Source organism: Oncorhynchus masou, chromosome 28 (assembly GCF_036934945.1).
Source record: "Oncorhynchus masou masou isolate Uvic2021 chromosome 28, UVic_Omas_1.1, whole genome shotgun sequence".
Taxonomy (NCBI): domain Eukaryota; kingdom Metazoa; phylum Chordata; class Actinopteri; order Salmoniformes; family Salmonidae; genus Oncorhynchus; species Oncorhynchus masou.
The window spans coordinates 51881494-51900951 of NC_088239.1; the positions used below are offsets into that span (position 1 = coordinate 51881494).

At 42.4% G+C, this 19458-nt stretch overlaps 1 protein-coding gene across 1 annotated transcript in view; it reads right to left on the minus strand.

Annotated features, from left to right (window-relative positions):
* lrrc75bb (leucine rich repeat containing 75Bb) overlaps nt 1–17686 on the minus strand; it is a 60070-nt gene extending 42384 nt beyond the window's left edge. Inside the window, exon 1 of the mRNA XM_064942508.1 lies at nt 16670–17686. Within this exon, the coding sequence (XP_064798580.1) occupies nt 16670–16963 (294 nt within the window). The 5' untranslated portion in view covers nt 16964–17686. The remainder of the gene's footprint in view (nt 1–16669) is intronic.
* Nucleotides 17687–19458: the final 1772 nt, after the last annotated feature.

Genomic DNA, 19458 nt, shown 5'->3' on the forward strand with positions numbered 1-19458 from the left:
TCTCTCCCAAGTGGTCATTCTCTCTTTCTCCCCTTACCCATCTGTCTATCGCCTCCTTTGAATTCCATGCTGTCACAGTTACCAGCCCTTTCAAGCTTAACATCCTTATCATTTATCGCCCTCCAGGTACCCTCGGAGAGTTCATCAATGAGCTTGATGCCTTGATAAGCTCCTTTCCTGAGGACGGCTCACCTCTCACAGTCCTGGGCGACTTTAACCTCCCCACGTCTACCTTTGACTCATTCCTCTCTGCCTCCTTCTTTCCACTCCTCTCCTCTTTTGACCTCACCCTCTCACCTTCCCCCTACTCACAAGGCAGGCAATACGCTCGACCTCATCTTTACTAGATGCTGTTCTTCCACTAACCTCATTGCAACTCCCCTCCAAGTCTCCGACCACTACCTTGTATCCTTTTCCCTCTCGCTCTCATCCAACACTTCCCACACTGCCCCTACTCGGATGGTATCGCGCCGTCCCAACCTTCGCTCTCTCTCCCCCGCTACTCTCTCCTCTTCCATCCTATCATCTCTTCCCTCTGCTCATACCTTCTCCAACCTATCTCCTGATTCTGCCTCCTCAACCCTCCTCTCTTCCCTTTCTGCATCCTTTGACTCTCTATGTCCCCTATCCTCCAGGCCGGCTCGGTCCTCCCCTCCCGCTCCGTGGCTCGACGACTCACAGAACAGTGCTCCGGGCAGCCGAGCGGAAATGGAGGAAAACTCGCCTCCCTGCGGACCTGGCATCCTTTCACTCCCTCCTCTCTACATTTTACTCCTCTGTCTCTGCTGCTAAAGCCACTTTCTTCCACTCTAAATTCCAAGCATCTGCCTCTAACCCTAGGAAGCTCTTTGCCACCTTCTCCTCCCTCCTGAATCCTCCTCCCCCCCCCCTCCTCTCTGCAGATGACTTCGTCAACCATTTTGAAAAGAAGGTCGACGACATCCGATCCTCGTTTGCTAAGTCAAACGACACCGCTGGTTCTGCTCACACTGCCCTACCCTGTGCTCTTACCTCTTTCTCCCCTCTCTCTCCAGATGAAATCTCGCTTCTTGTGACGGCCGGCCGCCCAACAACCTGCCCGCTTGACCCTATCCCCTCCTCTCTTCTCCAGACCATTTCCGGAGACCTTCTCCCTTACCTCACCTCGCTCATCAACTCATCCCTGACCGCTGGCTACGTCCCTTCCGTCTTCAAGAGAGCGAGAGTTGCACCCCTTCTGAAAAAACCTACACTCGATCCCTCCAATGTCAACAACTACAGACCAGTATCCCTTCTTTCTTTTCTCTCCAAAACTCTTGAACGTGCCGTCCTTGGCCAGCTCTCCCGCTATCTCTCTCAGAATGACCTTCTTGATCCAAATCAGTCAGGTTTCAAGACTAGTCATTCAACTGAGACTGCTCTTCTCTGTATCACGGAGGCGCTCCGCACTGCTAAAGCTAACTCTCTCTCCTCTGCTCTCATCCTTCTAGACCTATCGGCTGCCTTCGACACTGAGAACCATCAGATCCTCCTCTCCACCCTCTCCGAGTTGGGCATCTCCGGCGCGGCCCACGCTTGGATTGCGTCCTACCTGACAGGTCGCTCCTACCAGGTGGCGTGGCGAGAATCTGTCTCCTCGCCACGCGCTCTCACCACTGGTGTCCCCCAGGGCTCTGTTCTAGGCCCTCTCCTATTCTCGCTATACACCAAGTCACTTGGCTCTGTCATAACCTCACATGGTCTCTCCTATCATTGCTATGCAGACGACACACAATTAATCTTCTCCTTTCCCCATTCTGATGACCAGGTGGCGAATCGCATCTCTGCATGTCTGGCAGACATATCAGTGTGGATGACGGATCACCACCTCAAGCTGAACCTCGGCAAGACGGAGCTGCTCTTCCTCCCGGGGAAGGACTGCCCGTTCCATGATCTCGCCATCACGGTTGACAACTCCATTGTTTCCTCCTCCCAGAGCGCTAAGAACCTTGGCGTGATCCTGGACAACACCCTGTCGTTCTCAACTAACATCAAGGCGGTGGCCCGTTCCTGTAGGTTCATGCTCTACAACATCCGCAGAGTACGCCCCTGCCTCACACAGGAAGCGGCGCAGGTCCTAATCCAGGCACTTGTCATCTCCCGTCTGGATTACTGCAACTCGCTGTTGGCTGGGCTCCCTGCCTGTGCCATCAAACCCCTACAACTCATCCAGAACGCCGCAGCCCGTCTGGTGTTCAACCTTCCCAAGTTCTCTCACGTCACCCCGCTCCTCCGCTCTCTCCACTGGCTTCCAGTTGAAGCTCGCATCCGCTACAAGACCATGGTGCTTGCCTACGGAGCTGTGAGGGGAACGGCACCGCAGTACCTCCAGGCTCTGATCAGGCCCTACACCCAAACAAGGGCACTGCGTTCATCCACCTCTGGCCTGCTCGCCTCCCTACCACTGAGGAAGTACAGTTCCCGCTCAGCCCAGTCAAAACTGTTCGCTGCTCTGGCCCCCCAATGGTGGAACAAACTCCCTCACGACGCCAGGACAGCGGAGTCAATCACCACCTTCCGGAGACACCTGAAACCCCACCTCTTCAAGGAATACCTAGGATAGGATAAGTAATCCTTCTCACCCCCCCCCGCCCCCTTAATGATTTAGATGCACTATTGTAAAGTGGCGGTTCCACTGGATGTCCGAAGGTGAATTCACCAATTTGTAAGTCGCTCTGGATAAGAGCGTCTGCTAAATGACTTAAATGTAAAATGTAAATGTAACAGGACACCACTAGCTGCCTAGCTAGCTTGCTATGGCTAGGCTAGCATTCCATAGGAGCAATATAGAGAGATAAATAACATCTACATTGCCCCTAAAAAAATATATATATATACAGTGCCTTGCGAAAGTATTCGCCCCCCTTGAACTTTGCGACCTTTTGACACATTTCAGGCTTCAAACATAAAGATATAAAACTGTATTTTTTGTGAAGAATCAACAACAAGTGGGACACAATCATGAAGTGGAACGACATTTATTGGATATTTCAAACTTTTTTAACAAATCAAAAACTGAAAAATTGGGCGTGCAAAATGATTCAGCCCCCTTAAATTAATACTTTGTAGCGCCACCTTTTGCTGCGATTACAGCTGTAAGTCGCTTGGGGCATGTCTCTATCAGTTTTGCACATCGAGAGACTGAAATTCTTTCCCATTCCTCCTTGCAAAACAGCTCGAGCTCAGTGAGGTTGGATGGAGAGCATTTGTGAACAGCAGTTTTCAGTTCTTTCCACAGATTCTCGATTGGATTCAGGTCTGGACTTTGACTTGGCCATTCTAACACCTGGATATGTTTATTTTTGAACCATTCCATTGTAGATTTTGCTTTATGTTTTGGATCATTGTCTTGTTGGAAGACAAATCTCCGTCCCAGTCTCAGGTCTTTTGCAGACTCCATCAGGTTTTCTTCCAGAATGGTCCTGTATTTGGCTCCATCCATCTTCCCATCAATTTTAACCATCTTCCCTGTCCCTGCTGAAGAAAAGCAGGCCCAAACCATGATGCTGCCACCACCATGTTTGACAGTGGAGATGGTGTGTTCAGGGTGATGAGCTGTGATGCTTTTACGTCAAACATAACGTTTTGCATTGTTGCCAAAAAGTTCAATTTTGGTTTCATCTGACCAGAGCACCTTCTTCCACATGTTTGGTGTGTCTCCCAGGTGGCTTGTGGCAAACTTTAAACGACACTTTTTATGGATATCTTTAAGAAATGGCTTTCTTCTTGCCACTCTTCCATAAAGGCCAGATTTGTGCAATATACGACTGATTGTTGTCCTATGGACAGAGTCTCCCACCTCAGCTGTAGATCTCTGCAGTTCATCCAGAGTGATCATGGGCCTCTTGGCTGCATCTCTGATCAGTCTTCTCCTTGTATGAGCTGAAAGTTTAGAGGGACGGCCAGGTCTTGGTAGATTTGCAGTGGTCTGATACTCCTTCCACTTCAATATTATCGCTTGCACAGTGCTCCTTGGGATGTTTAAAGCTTGGGAAATCTTTTTGTATCCAAATCCGGCATTAAACTTCTTCACAACAGTATCTCGGACCTGCCTGGTGTGTTCCTTGTTCTTCATGATGCTCTCTGCGCTTTTAAAGGACCTCTGAGATTATCACAGTGCAGGTGCATTTATACGGAGACTTGATTACACACAGGTGGATTGTATTTATCATCATTAGTCATTTAGGTCAACATTGGATCATTCAGAGATCCTCACTGAACTTCTGGAGAGAGTTTGCTGCACTGAAAGTAAAGGGGCTGAATAATTTTGCACGCCCAATTTTTCAGTTTTTGATTTGTTAAAAAAGTTTGAAATATCCAATAAATGTCGTTCCACTTCATGATTGTGTCCCACTTGTTGTTGATTCTTCACAAAAAATTACAGTTTTATATCTTTATGTTTGAAGCCTGAAATGTGGCAAAAGGTCGCAAAGTTCAAGGGGGCCGAATACTTTCGCAAGGCACTGTATACATCTACAGTACCAGTCAAAAGTTTGGAGACACCTACTCATTCAAGGGTTTTTCTTTATTTTGACTATTTTCTACATGGTAGAATAATAGTGAAGACATCAAAAGATGAAAGAACACATATTGAATCATGTCGTAACCAAAAAAGTGTTAAACACATTTTTCAATGTAGCCACCCTTTACCTTGATGACAGCTTTGCACACTTTCTCTCAACCAGAAATGCTTTTCCAACAGTCTTGAAGGAGTTCCCACATATGCTGAGCACTTGTTGTATGCTTTTCCTTCACTCTACGGTCCAACTCATCACAAACCATCACAATTGGACTGAGGTCGGGTGATTGTGGAGGCCAGGTCATCTGATGCAGCACTCCATCACTCTCCTTGGTCAAATAGCCCTTATACACCCTGGAGGTGTGTTTAGGTCATTGTCCTGTTGAAAAACAAATGATAGTCCCACTAAGTGCAAACCAGATGGGATGGCATATTGCTGTGGTAGCCAAGCTGGTTAAGTGTGCCTTGAATTCTAAATAAATCACAGACAGTGTCACCGGCAAAGCATCCAAACACCATTACACCTCCTCCACCATGTTTCACGTTGGGAACCACACATGCGGAGATCATCTGTTCACCTACTCTGCATCTCACAAAGACAAGGCGTTTGCAACCAAAAATCTCAAATTTGGACTCATCAGACCAGATTTCCACCGGTCTAATGTCCATTGCTCGTGTTTCTTGGCCCAAGCAAATATCTTCTTATTATTGGTGTCCTTTAGTAGTGGTTTCTTTGCAGCAATTCAACCATGAAGGCCTGATTCATGCAGTCTCCTCTGAACTAGAGGTCGACCGAGAAGAGATCAACATCCGACGAGCTTCTCCTTCACGTCTCTATGGATTAAAATGACAATTTTTCAGAATGGCCGATTGATTAGGGCCGATTTCACGTCTTCATAACAATCGGAAATCGGTATTTTTGGATACCGATTTGGCCAAATTTGATTTATTATCGTTCTTTTTTTTACACCTTTATTTAACTAGGCAAGTCATTTAAGAACACATTCTTATTTTCAATGACGGCCTAGGAACGACGGGTTAACTGCCTTGTTCAGGGGCAGAACAACAGATTTTTACCTTGTCTGCTCGGGGATTCAATCTTGCAACCAGTTAACTAGTCCAACACTCTAACCACCAGCCTCACATTGCACTCCACGAGGAGCCTGCCTGTTACGTGAATGCAGTAAGAAGCCAAGGTAAGTTGCTAGCTAGCATTAAACGTATCTTATAAAATACAATCAATCATAATCACTAGTTAACTACACATGGTTGATGATATTACTAGTTTATCTAGCGTGTCCTGCGTTACATATAATCGATGCAGTGCGCATTCGCGGAAAAAGGACTGTCGTTGCTCCAACGTGTACCTAACCATAAGCATCAATGCCTTTCTTAAAATCAATAACACAAGTATATATTTTTAAACCTGCATATTTAGTTAATATTGCCTGCAAACATTAATTTCTTTTAACTAGGTAAATTGTGTCACTTCCCTTGCAACAGAGTCAGGGTATATGCAGCAGTTTGGGCCGCCTGGCTCGTTGCAAACTGTGTGAAGACTATTTCTTCCTAACAAAGACAGCCAACTTCGCCAAACAGGGGATGATTTAACAAAAGCGCATATGCGAAAAAAGCCCAATCGTTGAACGACTGTACCTAACCATAAACATCAATGCCTTTCTTAAAATCAATACACAGAAGTATATATTTCTAAACCTGCATATTTAGCTAAAAGATGTCCAGGTTAGCAGGCAATATTAACCAGGTGAAATTGTGTCACTTCTCTTGCGTTCATTGCATGCAGAGACAGGGTATATGCAACAGTTTGGGCCGCCTGGCTCGTTGCGAACTAATTTGGCAGAATTTTACATAATTATGACATAACATTGAAGGTTGTACAATGTAACAGCAATATTTCAACTTAGGGATGCCACCCGTTAGATAAAATACGGAACAGTTCCGTATTTCACTGAAAGAATAAACGTTGATGATAGTTTCTGGATTTGACCATATTAATGACCTAAGGCCTAATTTCTTTGTGCTATTATGTTATAATTAAGTCTATGATTTGGTATTTGATAGAGCAGTCTAACTGAGCGATGGTTGGCAGCAGCATGCTCGTAAGCATTCATTCAAACAGCACTTTCATGTGTTTTGCCAGCAGCTCTTCATTGTGCTTCAAGCACTGAGCTGTTTGTGACTTCAAGCCTATCAACTCCCGAGATTAGGCTGGTGTAACCGATGTGAAATGGCAAGCTAGTTAGCGGGGTGCCCGCTAATAGCGTTTCAAACGTCTCTCGCTCTGAGACTTGGAGTAGTTGTTCCCCTTGCTCTGCAAGGGCCGCAGATTTTGTGGAGCGATGGGTAACGATGCTTCGAGGGTGGCTGTTGTCGATGTGTTCCTGGTTCAAGCCCAGGTAGGGGCGAGGAGAGGGAAGGAAGCTATACTGTTACACTGGCAATACTAAAGTGCCTATAAGGTATTCCAATCGTCAAAGGTATATGAAATACAAAATGGTATAGAGAGAAATAGTCCTATAAATACTATATAACTACAACCTAAAACCTCTTACCTTGGAATATTGAAGACTCATGTTAAAAGGAACCAGCAGCTTTCATATGTTCTCATTTTCTGAGCAAGGAACTGAAACGTTAGCTTTCTTACATGGCACATGTTGCACTTTTACTTTCTTTTCCAACACTTGTTTTTGCATTATTTAAACCAAATTGAACATGTTTCATTATTTATTTGAGGCTAAATTGATTTTTATTGATATATTATAAAAAGTTCAAATAAGTGTGCTCATTCAGTATTGTTGTAATTGTCATTATTACAAATAAATAAAAATTGTCCGATTAATCAGTATCGGCTTTTTGTGGTCCTCCAATAATCGGTATCAGCATTGACAAATCATAGTCGGTCGACCTCTACTCTGAACAGTTGATGTTGAGATGTGTCTGTTACTTGAACTCTGTGAAGCATGTATTTGGGCTGCAATCTGATGTGCAGGTAACTCTAATGAACTTATCTCCTGCAGCAGAGGTAACTGCGTCTTCCTTTCCTGTGGCGGTGCTCATGAGGGCCAGTTTCATCATTGCGCTTGATGGTTTTTGCAACTGCACTTGAAGAAACTTGCAAAGTTATTGAAATTTTCCACATTGACTGACCTTCATGTCTTAAAGTAATGAGGGACTGTCATTTCTCTTTGCTTATTTGAGCGGTTCTTGCCATAACATGGTCTTTTACCAAATACGACTATCTTCTGTATACCACCTCTACCTTGTCACAACACAACTGATTGGCTCAAACACATTAAGAAGGAAAGAAATTCCATAAATTAAACTTTTAACAAGGCACACCTGTTAAAACGTCTTAGGGATCAAATTCCATTAACGGGATCGATTTGACAACAGCCAGTGAAATTGCGAGTGCGCCAAATTCGAACAGAAATCTCATAATTAAAATTCCTCAAACGTACAAGTATTAAACACCATTTTAAAGAAACGTCTTGTTAATCCAACCACAGTGTCCAATTTCAAAAAGGCTTTACAGCGAAAGCATACCATGCGATTACGTTAGGTCAGCGCCTAGTCACAAAAAAACATACAGCCATTTTCCAGCCAAAGAGAGGAGTCACAAAAAGTAGAAACAGAAATAAAACTAACTAACTAAAAACTAAACTACTTCAATAATATTCCAACCGGACAATTCCTTTGTCAATAGAAAGGAAAGAGAATGACGGCCACGTGCGGGACACAACTAATGGCTTTCAGGCTGAGCACTTGTTGAAACAGCTCTTATTCGCTCCCCTTTCACAATAGAAGCCTGATCCAACTTTCTAAAGACTGTTGACATCTACTGGAAGCCTTGGGATGTGCAATCTGACCCCATTTACACTGGATATTGGATAGACAATCACTTGAAAAACTACAAACCTCAGATTTCCCACTTCCTGGTTGGATTTTTCTCAGGTTTTCACCTGCCATATATATATATTTTAACCTTTATTTAACCAGGCAAGTCAGTTAAGAACAAATTCTTATTTTCAATGACGGCCGAGGAACAGTGGGTTAACTGACAGATTTGTACCTTGTCACTGACATCATTCAAACAGTTTTAGAAAATTCAGAGTGTAATATGCATATCCTAGCTTCTGGGCCTGAGTAGCAGGCAGTTACCTCTGGGCAACCTTTTCATCCAGATGTGAAAATACTCCCCCTATCCCAAAGAAGTTGGGAGTTAATCAAAGTTTATTCAAGGCGACTACCTCATGAAGCTGGTTGAGAGAATGCCAAGAGTTTGCAAAGCTATCATCAAGGCAAAGGCTTGCTACTTCAAGGAACCTCAAATATAAAATATATTTTGATTTGTTTAACTCTTTTTTTGGTTACTACATGATTCCATATCTGTTATTTCATAGTTTTGATGTCTTCACTATTATTCTACAATGTAGAAAATAATACAAATATAGAAAACACCTTGAATGATTAGGTGTCAACTTTTCACTGGTACTGTACATAAAGCACGACGGTATGATAGACACTATGTCATGGGATGTCCAATGATCTTCTATGTAAAAGAATCCTTACCTTCTAACGACCATTGTGCGGCTTGTGAGCGTCATAGAGCAAGACAGATGTGCGTGTTTTGTGAGAATCACAGCTTTTCATTTTCACAAAACACGCACGTCTGTCTTGCTCTATGACGCTCACAAGCCACACGAGTCGTTAGAAGGTAAGGGTTATTTTACATAGAAGATCATTGGACATCCTCCCTTGTCTCACAAATAACGCCCCTGTTATTAATCGCACACGCTAATGCTTGGTATCTGCGGAAGAAAGAAATAGGCAAATCCAATGCAAAAAAAGCAGCAGTTTATAGCTCAAACATTAAATGTTTAAAAGGGGTTTGAATCACTAAAACACGCAGGCATGGGACTCAAAGCGTTAACTCCAAATCCAGCCTTCCCTGAAAGAAAAAACAGCTTTTCCACTCATTGAGGAAAAACTGCAGCGCTACAAGAACTACTGTGTTGTTAAAGTGGATCAGTGTGAGTTGATATAGGTTTCATTCCCACCTGACTGGACCAGTGTTTTTATCTAGTGGGCGGTTTTCTTATCAAGTTGCATTGATGTGTTCATTAAAATGATCTATCATCGGATCAAAAGTGTAATGGGTCGACACAGCAAGTGGGAAGAGACTAACTGTCTATCTATGTTGTACAGAATAGATATAGAGATGTCAAACGTTCAGCCTGCTGCACAATCACTATGGAAGCTATAGTCTAGAGTGCCCTGTTAAATTGTGGTTAGGAGCATTTTTAAACTCTCTCCATGTTAAAGTAGTAAGAAATAGATGTAAAACTGTGAGTGTGATTAATCTTAAATCTAAATATTGAATTATTTTGACATACGTTCACAATCTTACAAAAACAAATCAATGTATTTGGTTTAGTACCAGTGTTTCTGTCTGTAGTGGAACTTTAAAGCCATAGTGGCAAGAAAAAGATTATATATAAATATCTCTGGCCTCACATAAATTTGAGGCAGATTTGAGGGTTAAGCTATCATTCAAATGAAAGCCAACCCCTGTCACTATTTAGAAACCAATGTGAGGTGTTGATTCCCTTGAAATTGTTCAGTCAAAAAGTGAGTGTTGTGATACCTTATACGTATTGGCTGTCTGCCGTAAACATTTTTCTCACAGAGATATGAGTTAATAAATGGCTGCAACAGGCTCTCATTTATCTGCTGGTATATGTAGTATACCCAAGTCCATTGAATTTTGCCTGTTAGAAGAGCACAAGCGGTACATATCTACACAGTTTTTGTTTTACCAGTTTCATTGATTTCAATACAAATATTGATGTTTGTGATTAATATGCACACGCTATTGATTACAGTAGAATTCCAGTCTAGAGTGGCCCCCTGGTAAAAATTGGTGGTGAAAGCAGTTTACAAGGTACTAATTTACAAGTGTGATGTGTGTAGGGTAATTTTCCTTGTCTTCAACATATCACAGTTTATTTCAACATATTGATTTTGAATTTGGACATCTAAAACCGGTGTTTTGACACTGGGCTATACATCTAATATTCATGAAAACAGGAAGCAGCCACAGTATCATGTTAAAATAATATTTTATATTTCTAAAACATAAGTTTAAGATAATAACTCTACTTAATTAGGTATAAACTACTGAATGAGCCAAAAAAAGCGTGCTATAATGTATTGATTTTCATGATATACAGTGTATGTGAAATCATGAAAATATGTTTGCCCTAACTAATAAATGCATAGTATTCTTCAGATAGGGACATATACTGTATGGCAGTACAGTACTATTTGTCTCCTCTGTGGTATGTTAATGATGGGAGGGAGTCTTCTCAACAGGAGTTGTCTTGATCTCTGAACTTTAAGAGGCTTTCCTGTAAGATCAATATAAATGGCTTCCCAAGTACAATAAAACCCACAGCAAGGCCCAGATTCATTAATTACAGACACTGATTTTAAATACCCACTGTTAGTTGTGTGACGAATCTGTGAAAACTAAGGACTTGACAAGAGAAGGTGGAGCTGACCATGTTTTAATTAATGTAACTTCAGTGCTACAGGGAAGCAGATCAGTGCAAGTGTAGCACATCTGGATGTTTGAAACTCAGCCTGAAGTGTCTCGTTGACTGATAAGACGCTTTAGGAGGGCGGTTTCCGTGTGCTAGCAAGGCAGAGGTCCGAGGTTTGAGCCTCTGTTCCGACCAGCAAAATAAAGTTCTGAACCGGTTTGAACCACAATAAAGGACTGGTTTATATTGTTCCTTTCTGTTCCTTTTAAACCTGTGAAATCTACAGTTTTTTCCATTTAGCTCATTAAATTACATCACCAATCAGTGTGGATAGAGCAGTTTGCCATGGAACATGCATGCAAGTTGTTTACATACGTGATGGTCAGACAAGTCTAGGGCGCGAGATGCTACTTAAACTTTGCGGGTGGGGAGAGAGTGAGGGGCAGGTAGCCTACACATGCACACACACTGGCAAAGATTATTGTGTGACCAACCTGGTCTCAGAGCATTTTGTATTATTCTGTACGTAAATATGCCCACTCCATTTAGTATATGTTACGTTTCGTATGGTATGTATGAATTTGATGATATTCATCACATATTTCGTATGATATCTCTCAAATTACAATTCGTATTACAGTATATGTTACGAATTTACAAAATGTACAATATATTACGAATTTGCAAATGTATATTATGTTACAAATTTGCATAATGTAGAGCTAGCTCGCTAACATTAGCTAGGCAAGGGGTTAGGGTTAAGTTTAGGAGTTAGGTTAAATGGTAAAGGTTAGGGAAGGATTTAAGGTTGGGCGGTATCCACATTTTCATATCGTCCTTCTCTCACCCAGGGATATATGGTATTACCGGTTTAATACACAAGGGGGCGCCAGGAAACCCAATAAAAAAGCTAATTTGGCATCTATTACCAGAATGCTAACAAAATTTACACAAGTAATAGCACATTTACATGGAGGCTGCTAGCTAAATATGCTAACGAGCCCAAACAAACATAAATTAATTACAAAGTCAGGCAATCAAGCTCATAATGTTTTCATATATAGGTAGGAGCTACTACCGAATGTCATTTTTTGTGTGATTTTGGACATTTCCAAGCGAATGTGAACGAGAGACATTGTTCAAACTAACAAAATTTTGACGCATGCAGTACTGGCTCTCCAGCAGCATGTCTACACGCTGTGTCTGTGTGGAGTCTGAGTCACAGGCCTGCTCTGCTTGGAAAAGAGGGGGGAGGAGCAGACGGGCCGAGAACAAAGAGGAGAAAAAATGCCTGAAAATCAAGATTTAAGTGGCAGCTGGTCAAATAACTCATCCAAAGGGCTTTGCCTTCTCAAGCACGGCAGAAAGCTAACAAAATATGATGCGCCGTCACCTTGATTCAGCCAATTACTTAGATAGCAAGTTTAAACTCGGGGTCGTGTTAACACAGAATTCTTTTAATGCATAGAAAATAGCTTTCTGCATTTTGTAAACACAGATCGAAAAGGCTTCTTATTGTAATATCTGCTCAGCATCAGACTAATGTTGTGCTTCCCTTGCATTTCTAAACTCGGATGAGAATTCATGAATGAGAATTCTATCAGCAGACAGCGCTCTGACTGATGTGTAGCTACTTTCCTCCAATACGTTTCTCGTGTAGCTAGCCTATATTTCTCTGGTAAAATGCAAGATTAACCTTTTCACATGTACCAACAAATGGGTGTGATCATTCTACAGTGGTCCCTGCAGCGTACCCTCAAACCGGTGTGATTAGAAAGCTTATTTAGAACGTCCAGTTTCGATTGATGCAACCGTCAGCGTTTGAGCTGGCCACACTGTTTTTCAAAGAAACATTTTTCACAAACACAGTACTTACAAAGTTATGTCGCGTGACACCCAGAACGCATTGTAAAATGTCAACAAAAATGGTGCCACACATAGCTGGTAAATAGCTTAGTATTAGCTCATCATAATCAATACAACCTTCAAAAAAGGTGGAACACACCTTAATTCAAACTGTGTTTGAAAATAACATTTGTTAGAAAATCATTTTAAATTGACAAACTGAAAGATAGCCTGTTGATAATTATCAGGCAGCGCGTGTTAACTTTCCTGTTGCGCAACAATCACATTTTGGAACAGTGAGTGCATTCTGCCATCTCATGCATAAAACAACTCATGCTGCCGTGACCGTTAAGAGATATTTGGAACCCACATGTGAAAAGGTTAACTTTAAGCAAAACATTTACCGTCTTCTTGGTAAGCAACTCCAGTGTAGATTTGGCTTTGTGTTTTAGGTTATTGTTCTGCTGAAAGGTGAATTCATTACAGAGTGTCTGGTGGAAAGCAGATTGAATGTCACGTCTACTCCTGCTCCTCCCCACGGGCGTTCGACGTTGTTGGTTTACTTACCACCGGTCCTGGCAACCCTTCATTACGCATACCTGCACCTCATCAGGCACACCTGGACCTTATCACCGTGATTACTCCCCTTATATATATATATATATGAGTCAGCGCTTTGCACCGTATTCAGATCCAGATGGAGTTGGCGTGCCAAGATGATGGCACACTCTCTTGGACGCACTTATCATGATGGCCATCCATCTGGATAACCTTCTGCGGGAGCGTCGGAAACCACCATCACCGCTCTGCCTCCTTCATTGACCAATCTGAGTCAGAGCCTGAACCCATGGAGGTAGGGGCCACGTGCCTCCCCGCGGCTGAGCGACACTGCCAGAGACAGCTGGGGCTGTCCCTATTGCGGACAAGAGGGGCCACAGCTTCAGCCGTGTCCAATATGTCCCAACCCAGGGTCCACAAGAGCAGAGGGACAGTCCCGTGATCATCCCTCTCCTGGGTTTGGCATGAATATTCCACCATCCTCACTTTCCGCCAAACCGTTTCTAGTATCAATATCATTAGCTGGCTGTCCCTCATATATTGTATCTACTGCTCTAGTGGACTCCAGTGCCGCAGGGAATTTCATTGACCAGAACCTTGTGTCCTCACTTAACATCACCTCATACCCGCTCTTCTCTCCATTTCCGGTTCAAGCGTTGGATGGTCGAGCACTGGGATCTGGAAATGTCACACCTGGTGGTGTGAGCGGGTGTGTCCTGGAGGACAGCACTACTCACTCTCACTGTGGCACCAGGAAAGCCTTCCCTTTATCATCACTGCACCTACGCACAAAGGCATCCTCATTCCTCTAGTCTCCCTACCGCTCTCCAGATAGCAGGCGGATTTCCACCGCAGTGAGGCGCCCATGCTCCATCCTGGTGAATGCGTCCGGCTCTCCACCAGGAACTTCCCACTTCGCCTTGCGAAGGGATGGGTACGGTCCAGAGGAGCGTTGTTGGGTCCCGGTGGACAACATTATAGATCCCAACATTATCCGAGATCATCCGGCCCGCTCCTCGCCCTCAGGGCCGTCCTCCTGGAGCTGTGCGTCTGTTTACAAACCACCGGTCCTGGCAACCCTTCATTACGCACACCTGCGCCTCATCAGGCACACCTTGACTTCCCTGATTACTCCCCCTATATAATAGCACTCCGTCTTATTTCCCATCAGGCGTTATTGGTTGTGTTTCCTTGTCAGATGTCTCTTGTTTTGTATCGTTCTATGTTCGTTCATGTTAAACTCACTAACTACACCTGCTTCCTGACTCCCTGCGTCGACATTACACTGAACCAGGTTTTCCTCAAGGATTTTGCCTGTGCTTAGCTCCATTACATTTCCATTCCATTTCTTTTTTTGTCCTGAAAAACTGGCCAGTCCTTAACGATTACAAGAATACAGATGTACAATACAAACATGGTGCAGCCACCACTAAGTGGTACTCAGTAATGTGTTGTATTGGATTTGCCTCAAACATAACACTTTGTATTCAGGACAAAAAGTGAATTGCTTTGCCACATTTTCTGCAGTATTACTTTAGCGCCTTGTTGCAAACAGGATGCATGTTTTGGAACATTTTTATTCTGTGCAAGAATCCTTCTTTTCACTCTGTCAATTAGGTTAGTAACTACAATGTTCTTGCTCCATCCTCAGTTTTCTCCTATCACAGCCATTAAATTCTGTAACTTTTTTAAAGTCACCATTGGCCTCATGGTGAAATCGCTGAGTAGTTTCCTTCCACTCCGACAACTGAGTTAGGAAGGACGCCTATATCTTTGTAGTGACTGGGTGTATTAATACACCATCCAAAGTGTAACTAATAACTTCACCATGCTCAAAGGGATATTCAATGTCTACTTTTTTATACCCATCTACCAATAGGTGCCCTTCTTTGCGACCTCCCTGGTCTTTGTGGTTGAATCTGTGTTTGGAATTCACTGCTCAAGTGAGGGACCTTCAAGATGTGTATGTGTGGGGTACAGAGATGACGTAGTCATTCAGAAATCATGTTAAACACTATTGCACACAAATCAAATATTATTGGTCACATACACATATTTATCAGATGTTACTGTGGGTGTAGCAAAATGCTTGTGTTCCTAGCTCCAACAGTGCAGTAATATCTAACAATTCACAACAATACACACAAATCTAAAAGTGAAATAATGGAATTAAGAAATATATAAATAATATATATATGAGTGGCATTGACTAAAATACAGTAGAATAGAATACAGTATATACATATAAAATGAGTAAATCAGTATGTAAACATTATTAAAGTGACTAGTGATTCCATGTCTATGTATATAGGGTAGCAGCCTCTAAGGTGCAGGGTTGAGTAACAGGGTGGTAGCTGGCTAGTAATGGTTATTTAACAGTCTGATGGCCTTGAGATAGAAGCTGTTTTTCAGTGAGTTCATGCAATTTATGTGACTTGTTCAGCTAATCTTTACTCCTGAATTGATTTAGGCTTGCCATAACAAAGGGGTGGAACACTCATTGACTCAAGACATTTCAGCTTTTCATTTTTAATTAGTAAAACTTACGAAATACATAATTCCACTTTGACATTATGGGGTATTGTGTTTAGACCCGTGACCAAAAATCTGAATTGAATCAATTTTAAATGCAGGCTGTAACACAACAACATGTGGAAAAGGTAAACAGGTGTGAATGAGAGCATCTGCTAAATAACAAAAATGTTCAAATTGATACTTTCTGAAGGCACTGTACCTGAACCTGAGGCAAGCAATCTGACAAAGCAGTTACACCTTTGCGTTGAGATTATATAAGGGCCAACCCACTGAATAATTAGAGCAAAGTAAACTATAAAGCTAAGACACTTAATTAATAAAGGTTGACAATGAAATGAACCAAAACATTTAAAGACATACAGTAAATAATTTTAAACGGGAAACCCCAAAATAAAAAGGAACCCAGCCTAACGTAAAAACAAACCTACAGTATAATAATATAATACTAATAATATATGCAGCATTTTTACCAGTACATTTGTAATAATTTATCAGGCACTGACTTGAGTGACAACCTGTGGATACTGCTGAACAAGCAGCATCATATTCTGCAGGTGCAGCAGGTGACTTACAGAGAGTACGTCTTCTGAAGTTGAGAAGTTAATATTCAGTGTTAAACATTCTCTCTTACCTTTCTTAGCAATTTGAGCACTTCGACTGCTTGTTCTTGTTTCTCTTCTCGGATAAGCTTCTGTATTTCCCGGATCCATGCCACCCGTCTCACGTAGGGGCTGTGGTTGGTCTTTCGTAGCATCCCTGGAAGCTTGTCGGATTTGACCATCAGGGATGTAAACAAGAACTCCCCGCCACCATTGCCTCCACTCCTCTCGGTTTCTCTGGAGCTGTCATGCCGCTGGCGTCTCCTCTTGGAAAATGTGGTTTCTATTTGGTCCAGACTACTCTGCCTGGTCAACTTAGAACCCATTACTTCACAGAATAATGTTTCACTTGAACAACGGCTCCTTGACACTATGTATCATTAACGTTTGGCTGAATGTAGCCATAACAGTTGCACAGTAGCCTAAACTTGGAAATTGAGTAACGCACGCATGTACTTTTATCTTTACAGTATGAAAACAAAGGGAGAAGATATGAGCAGAGGTTGATAAATGACTATATTCTCTATTATATTAAATATAGAGCATCACACCGTCAGTATTGCATAGATTTCTATTCGTAATTCGTCTTCAAATAGTTTCCATCGTCTTCCAGTAATAACCACGCACTGCCACAGCAGAGCTCGTGCAGTAATACAATATCACACGGAGCTCGTGGTCTTTGCGTCCAATCAGAACCCGCGCTGCCTAGATCAGGGTCGCGCGATTACTCTCTCTTCATACAGGTCCAAGGCTGATTTTGTTGTTTAGCTCACGACGAACTAACTCGATTTGAGAGATCGATGCTTTTATATTTTGTACACACAAAAATGCTTGGTTGTTTGGTTGACCCAACTGCTGGGTTGCAGACTATGGGTCACTTTGTTGGGCTGTTTTCTTTAAAGACCGCTCGGTTATTGATGCTGGATTATTGAGTAGTGATGTTTCGGTCGTGAACGATTTCTTCTTTTGGAACGACTCATTTTAGTGACTGAGAGGCTTGATTCGGTTTTCCGAGGGACTCGTTCAGTCCTTTGTTTGACCTGCTTGGCTGCAATGAATTCTAGAGCAGGATTAATTGACAGGTTGTTTAGCAACAAAAACGATGCGTGCGCAACTATGGGTACAAAACATACATAATTGGCTTAGATTGTTGACAATATGTAAACTACTTCGTCGCCAATGTTTATTGAAAACATAAATTAATTTGCACAATGAGAACTTGTCTCAAATACATCCTTACAGTTGTTGGTTAGCTAGCTAGCGAATTTTTGCCATATTATCACGTACAAAACACCTCAAAATAAGACATGGTATCAAGACGAGATAAAAACTTGCTGAAACGAGCTTCCTACGATTCCCTGTATGGCAGTTTCTTGGCATTGTTGCTACAGTAGCTATCTGGCCATCCAGAATCACAACAACACCCATTGCAGCACACTCATCATTTTCGTGATGTTGTCAGGTAACCTGTCCATGTCTATACTTGCTCCTCTGTGGAGACGCGCTCTGACGGTCAACTGTCTTGTCAGACATATCCTTCAGAAAGTATTCATACCCCTTGACTTATTCCACATTCTGTTGTGTTACAGCCTGAATTAAAAATGTATTCGATCTTATTCAACAATACCCTATAATGACAAAGTGAAAACATGTTTTTAGACATTTTTGCAAATGTATTGAAAATGAAATACAGAAATATCTAATTTGCATAGGTATGCACACCCCTGAGTCAATCAAGCAATAATGGTATAAGGCCAGTATACCACGGCTAATGCCTGTTCTTTAGGCACGACCCAATGCGGAGTGCCTGGATACAGCCCTTAGCCGTGGTATATTGGCCATATACCATAAACCACAGAGGTGCCTTATTGCTATTATAAACTGTTTACCAATGTAATTAGAGCAGTAACAAAATTGTTTTGTCATACCCGTGGTATACAGTCTGATATGTCACGGCTGTCAGCCAATTAGCATTCAGGGCTCGAACCACCCAGTTCATAATGCATGTTAGAATCACCTTTGGCATCAATTACAACTGTGAGTCTTTCTGGTTAAACCTCTAAATTCATTACCTGGATTGTTCAATATTTGCACATGATACTTCTTCAAGCTCTGGGTTGATAATTGATCGCATTGTGCAAGAATGAAGGCAATTAATTGATTATTGAATGTTATTATGATGGACACAGCTTTGTAGAACCTAAACCTACACAGCCTTTGCTCAACAAACGCAAACTCGAGAACAAATTGTTTGGGGTGCTGCGGTTCACCAATGATTTTGTGCTTATCACCCTCACAGCAGTCAAGCAATGCATTCCGCCAAGAGTCGTTCACAGTCTCGTCAAATGTACCAAGAAATAATCATATTTGTAGGCCTAGCAATCAACAAATGTACATTGTTTAAAGCATGCTTTTACAAGTCTCAATCACAAATGACAGCTCCAATAAGCCCTTTATGGGGAATGACATGTGAACGAGAGGCTTGTGGAATCATGACTATTTCACCAGTAGGGGGTCCTCAATCAACCAATCAATCCAATGTATTATAAAGCCGTTTTTAAATCAGCAGCTGTCACAAAGTGCTTAAACAGAAACCGAACCTAAAACCCCAGAGAGCAAGCAATGCAGAAGCATGGTGTCTCGGAAAAACTCCCTGGAATTGACAGAACCTAGGGAGTAAGTAACATAGAGTGGAACCAGGCCCTGAGGGTTGACTTCAGAGCCTGATTCCTCTCTACATTTCTTCCTAGGTTCCTGCCTTTCTAGGGAGTTTTTCCTTGCCACCGTGCTTCTACATTTGCATTGCTTGCTCTCTGGGGTT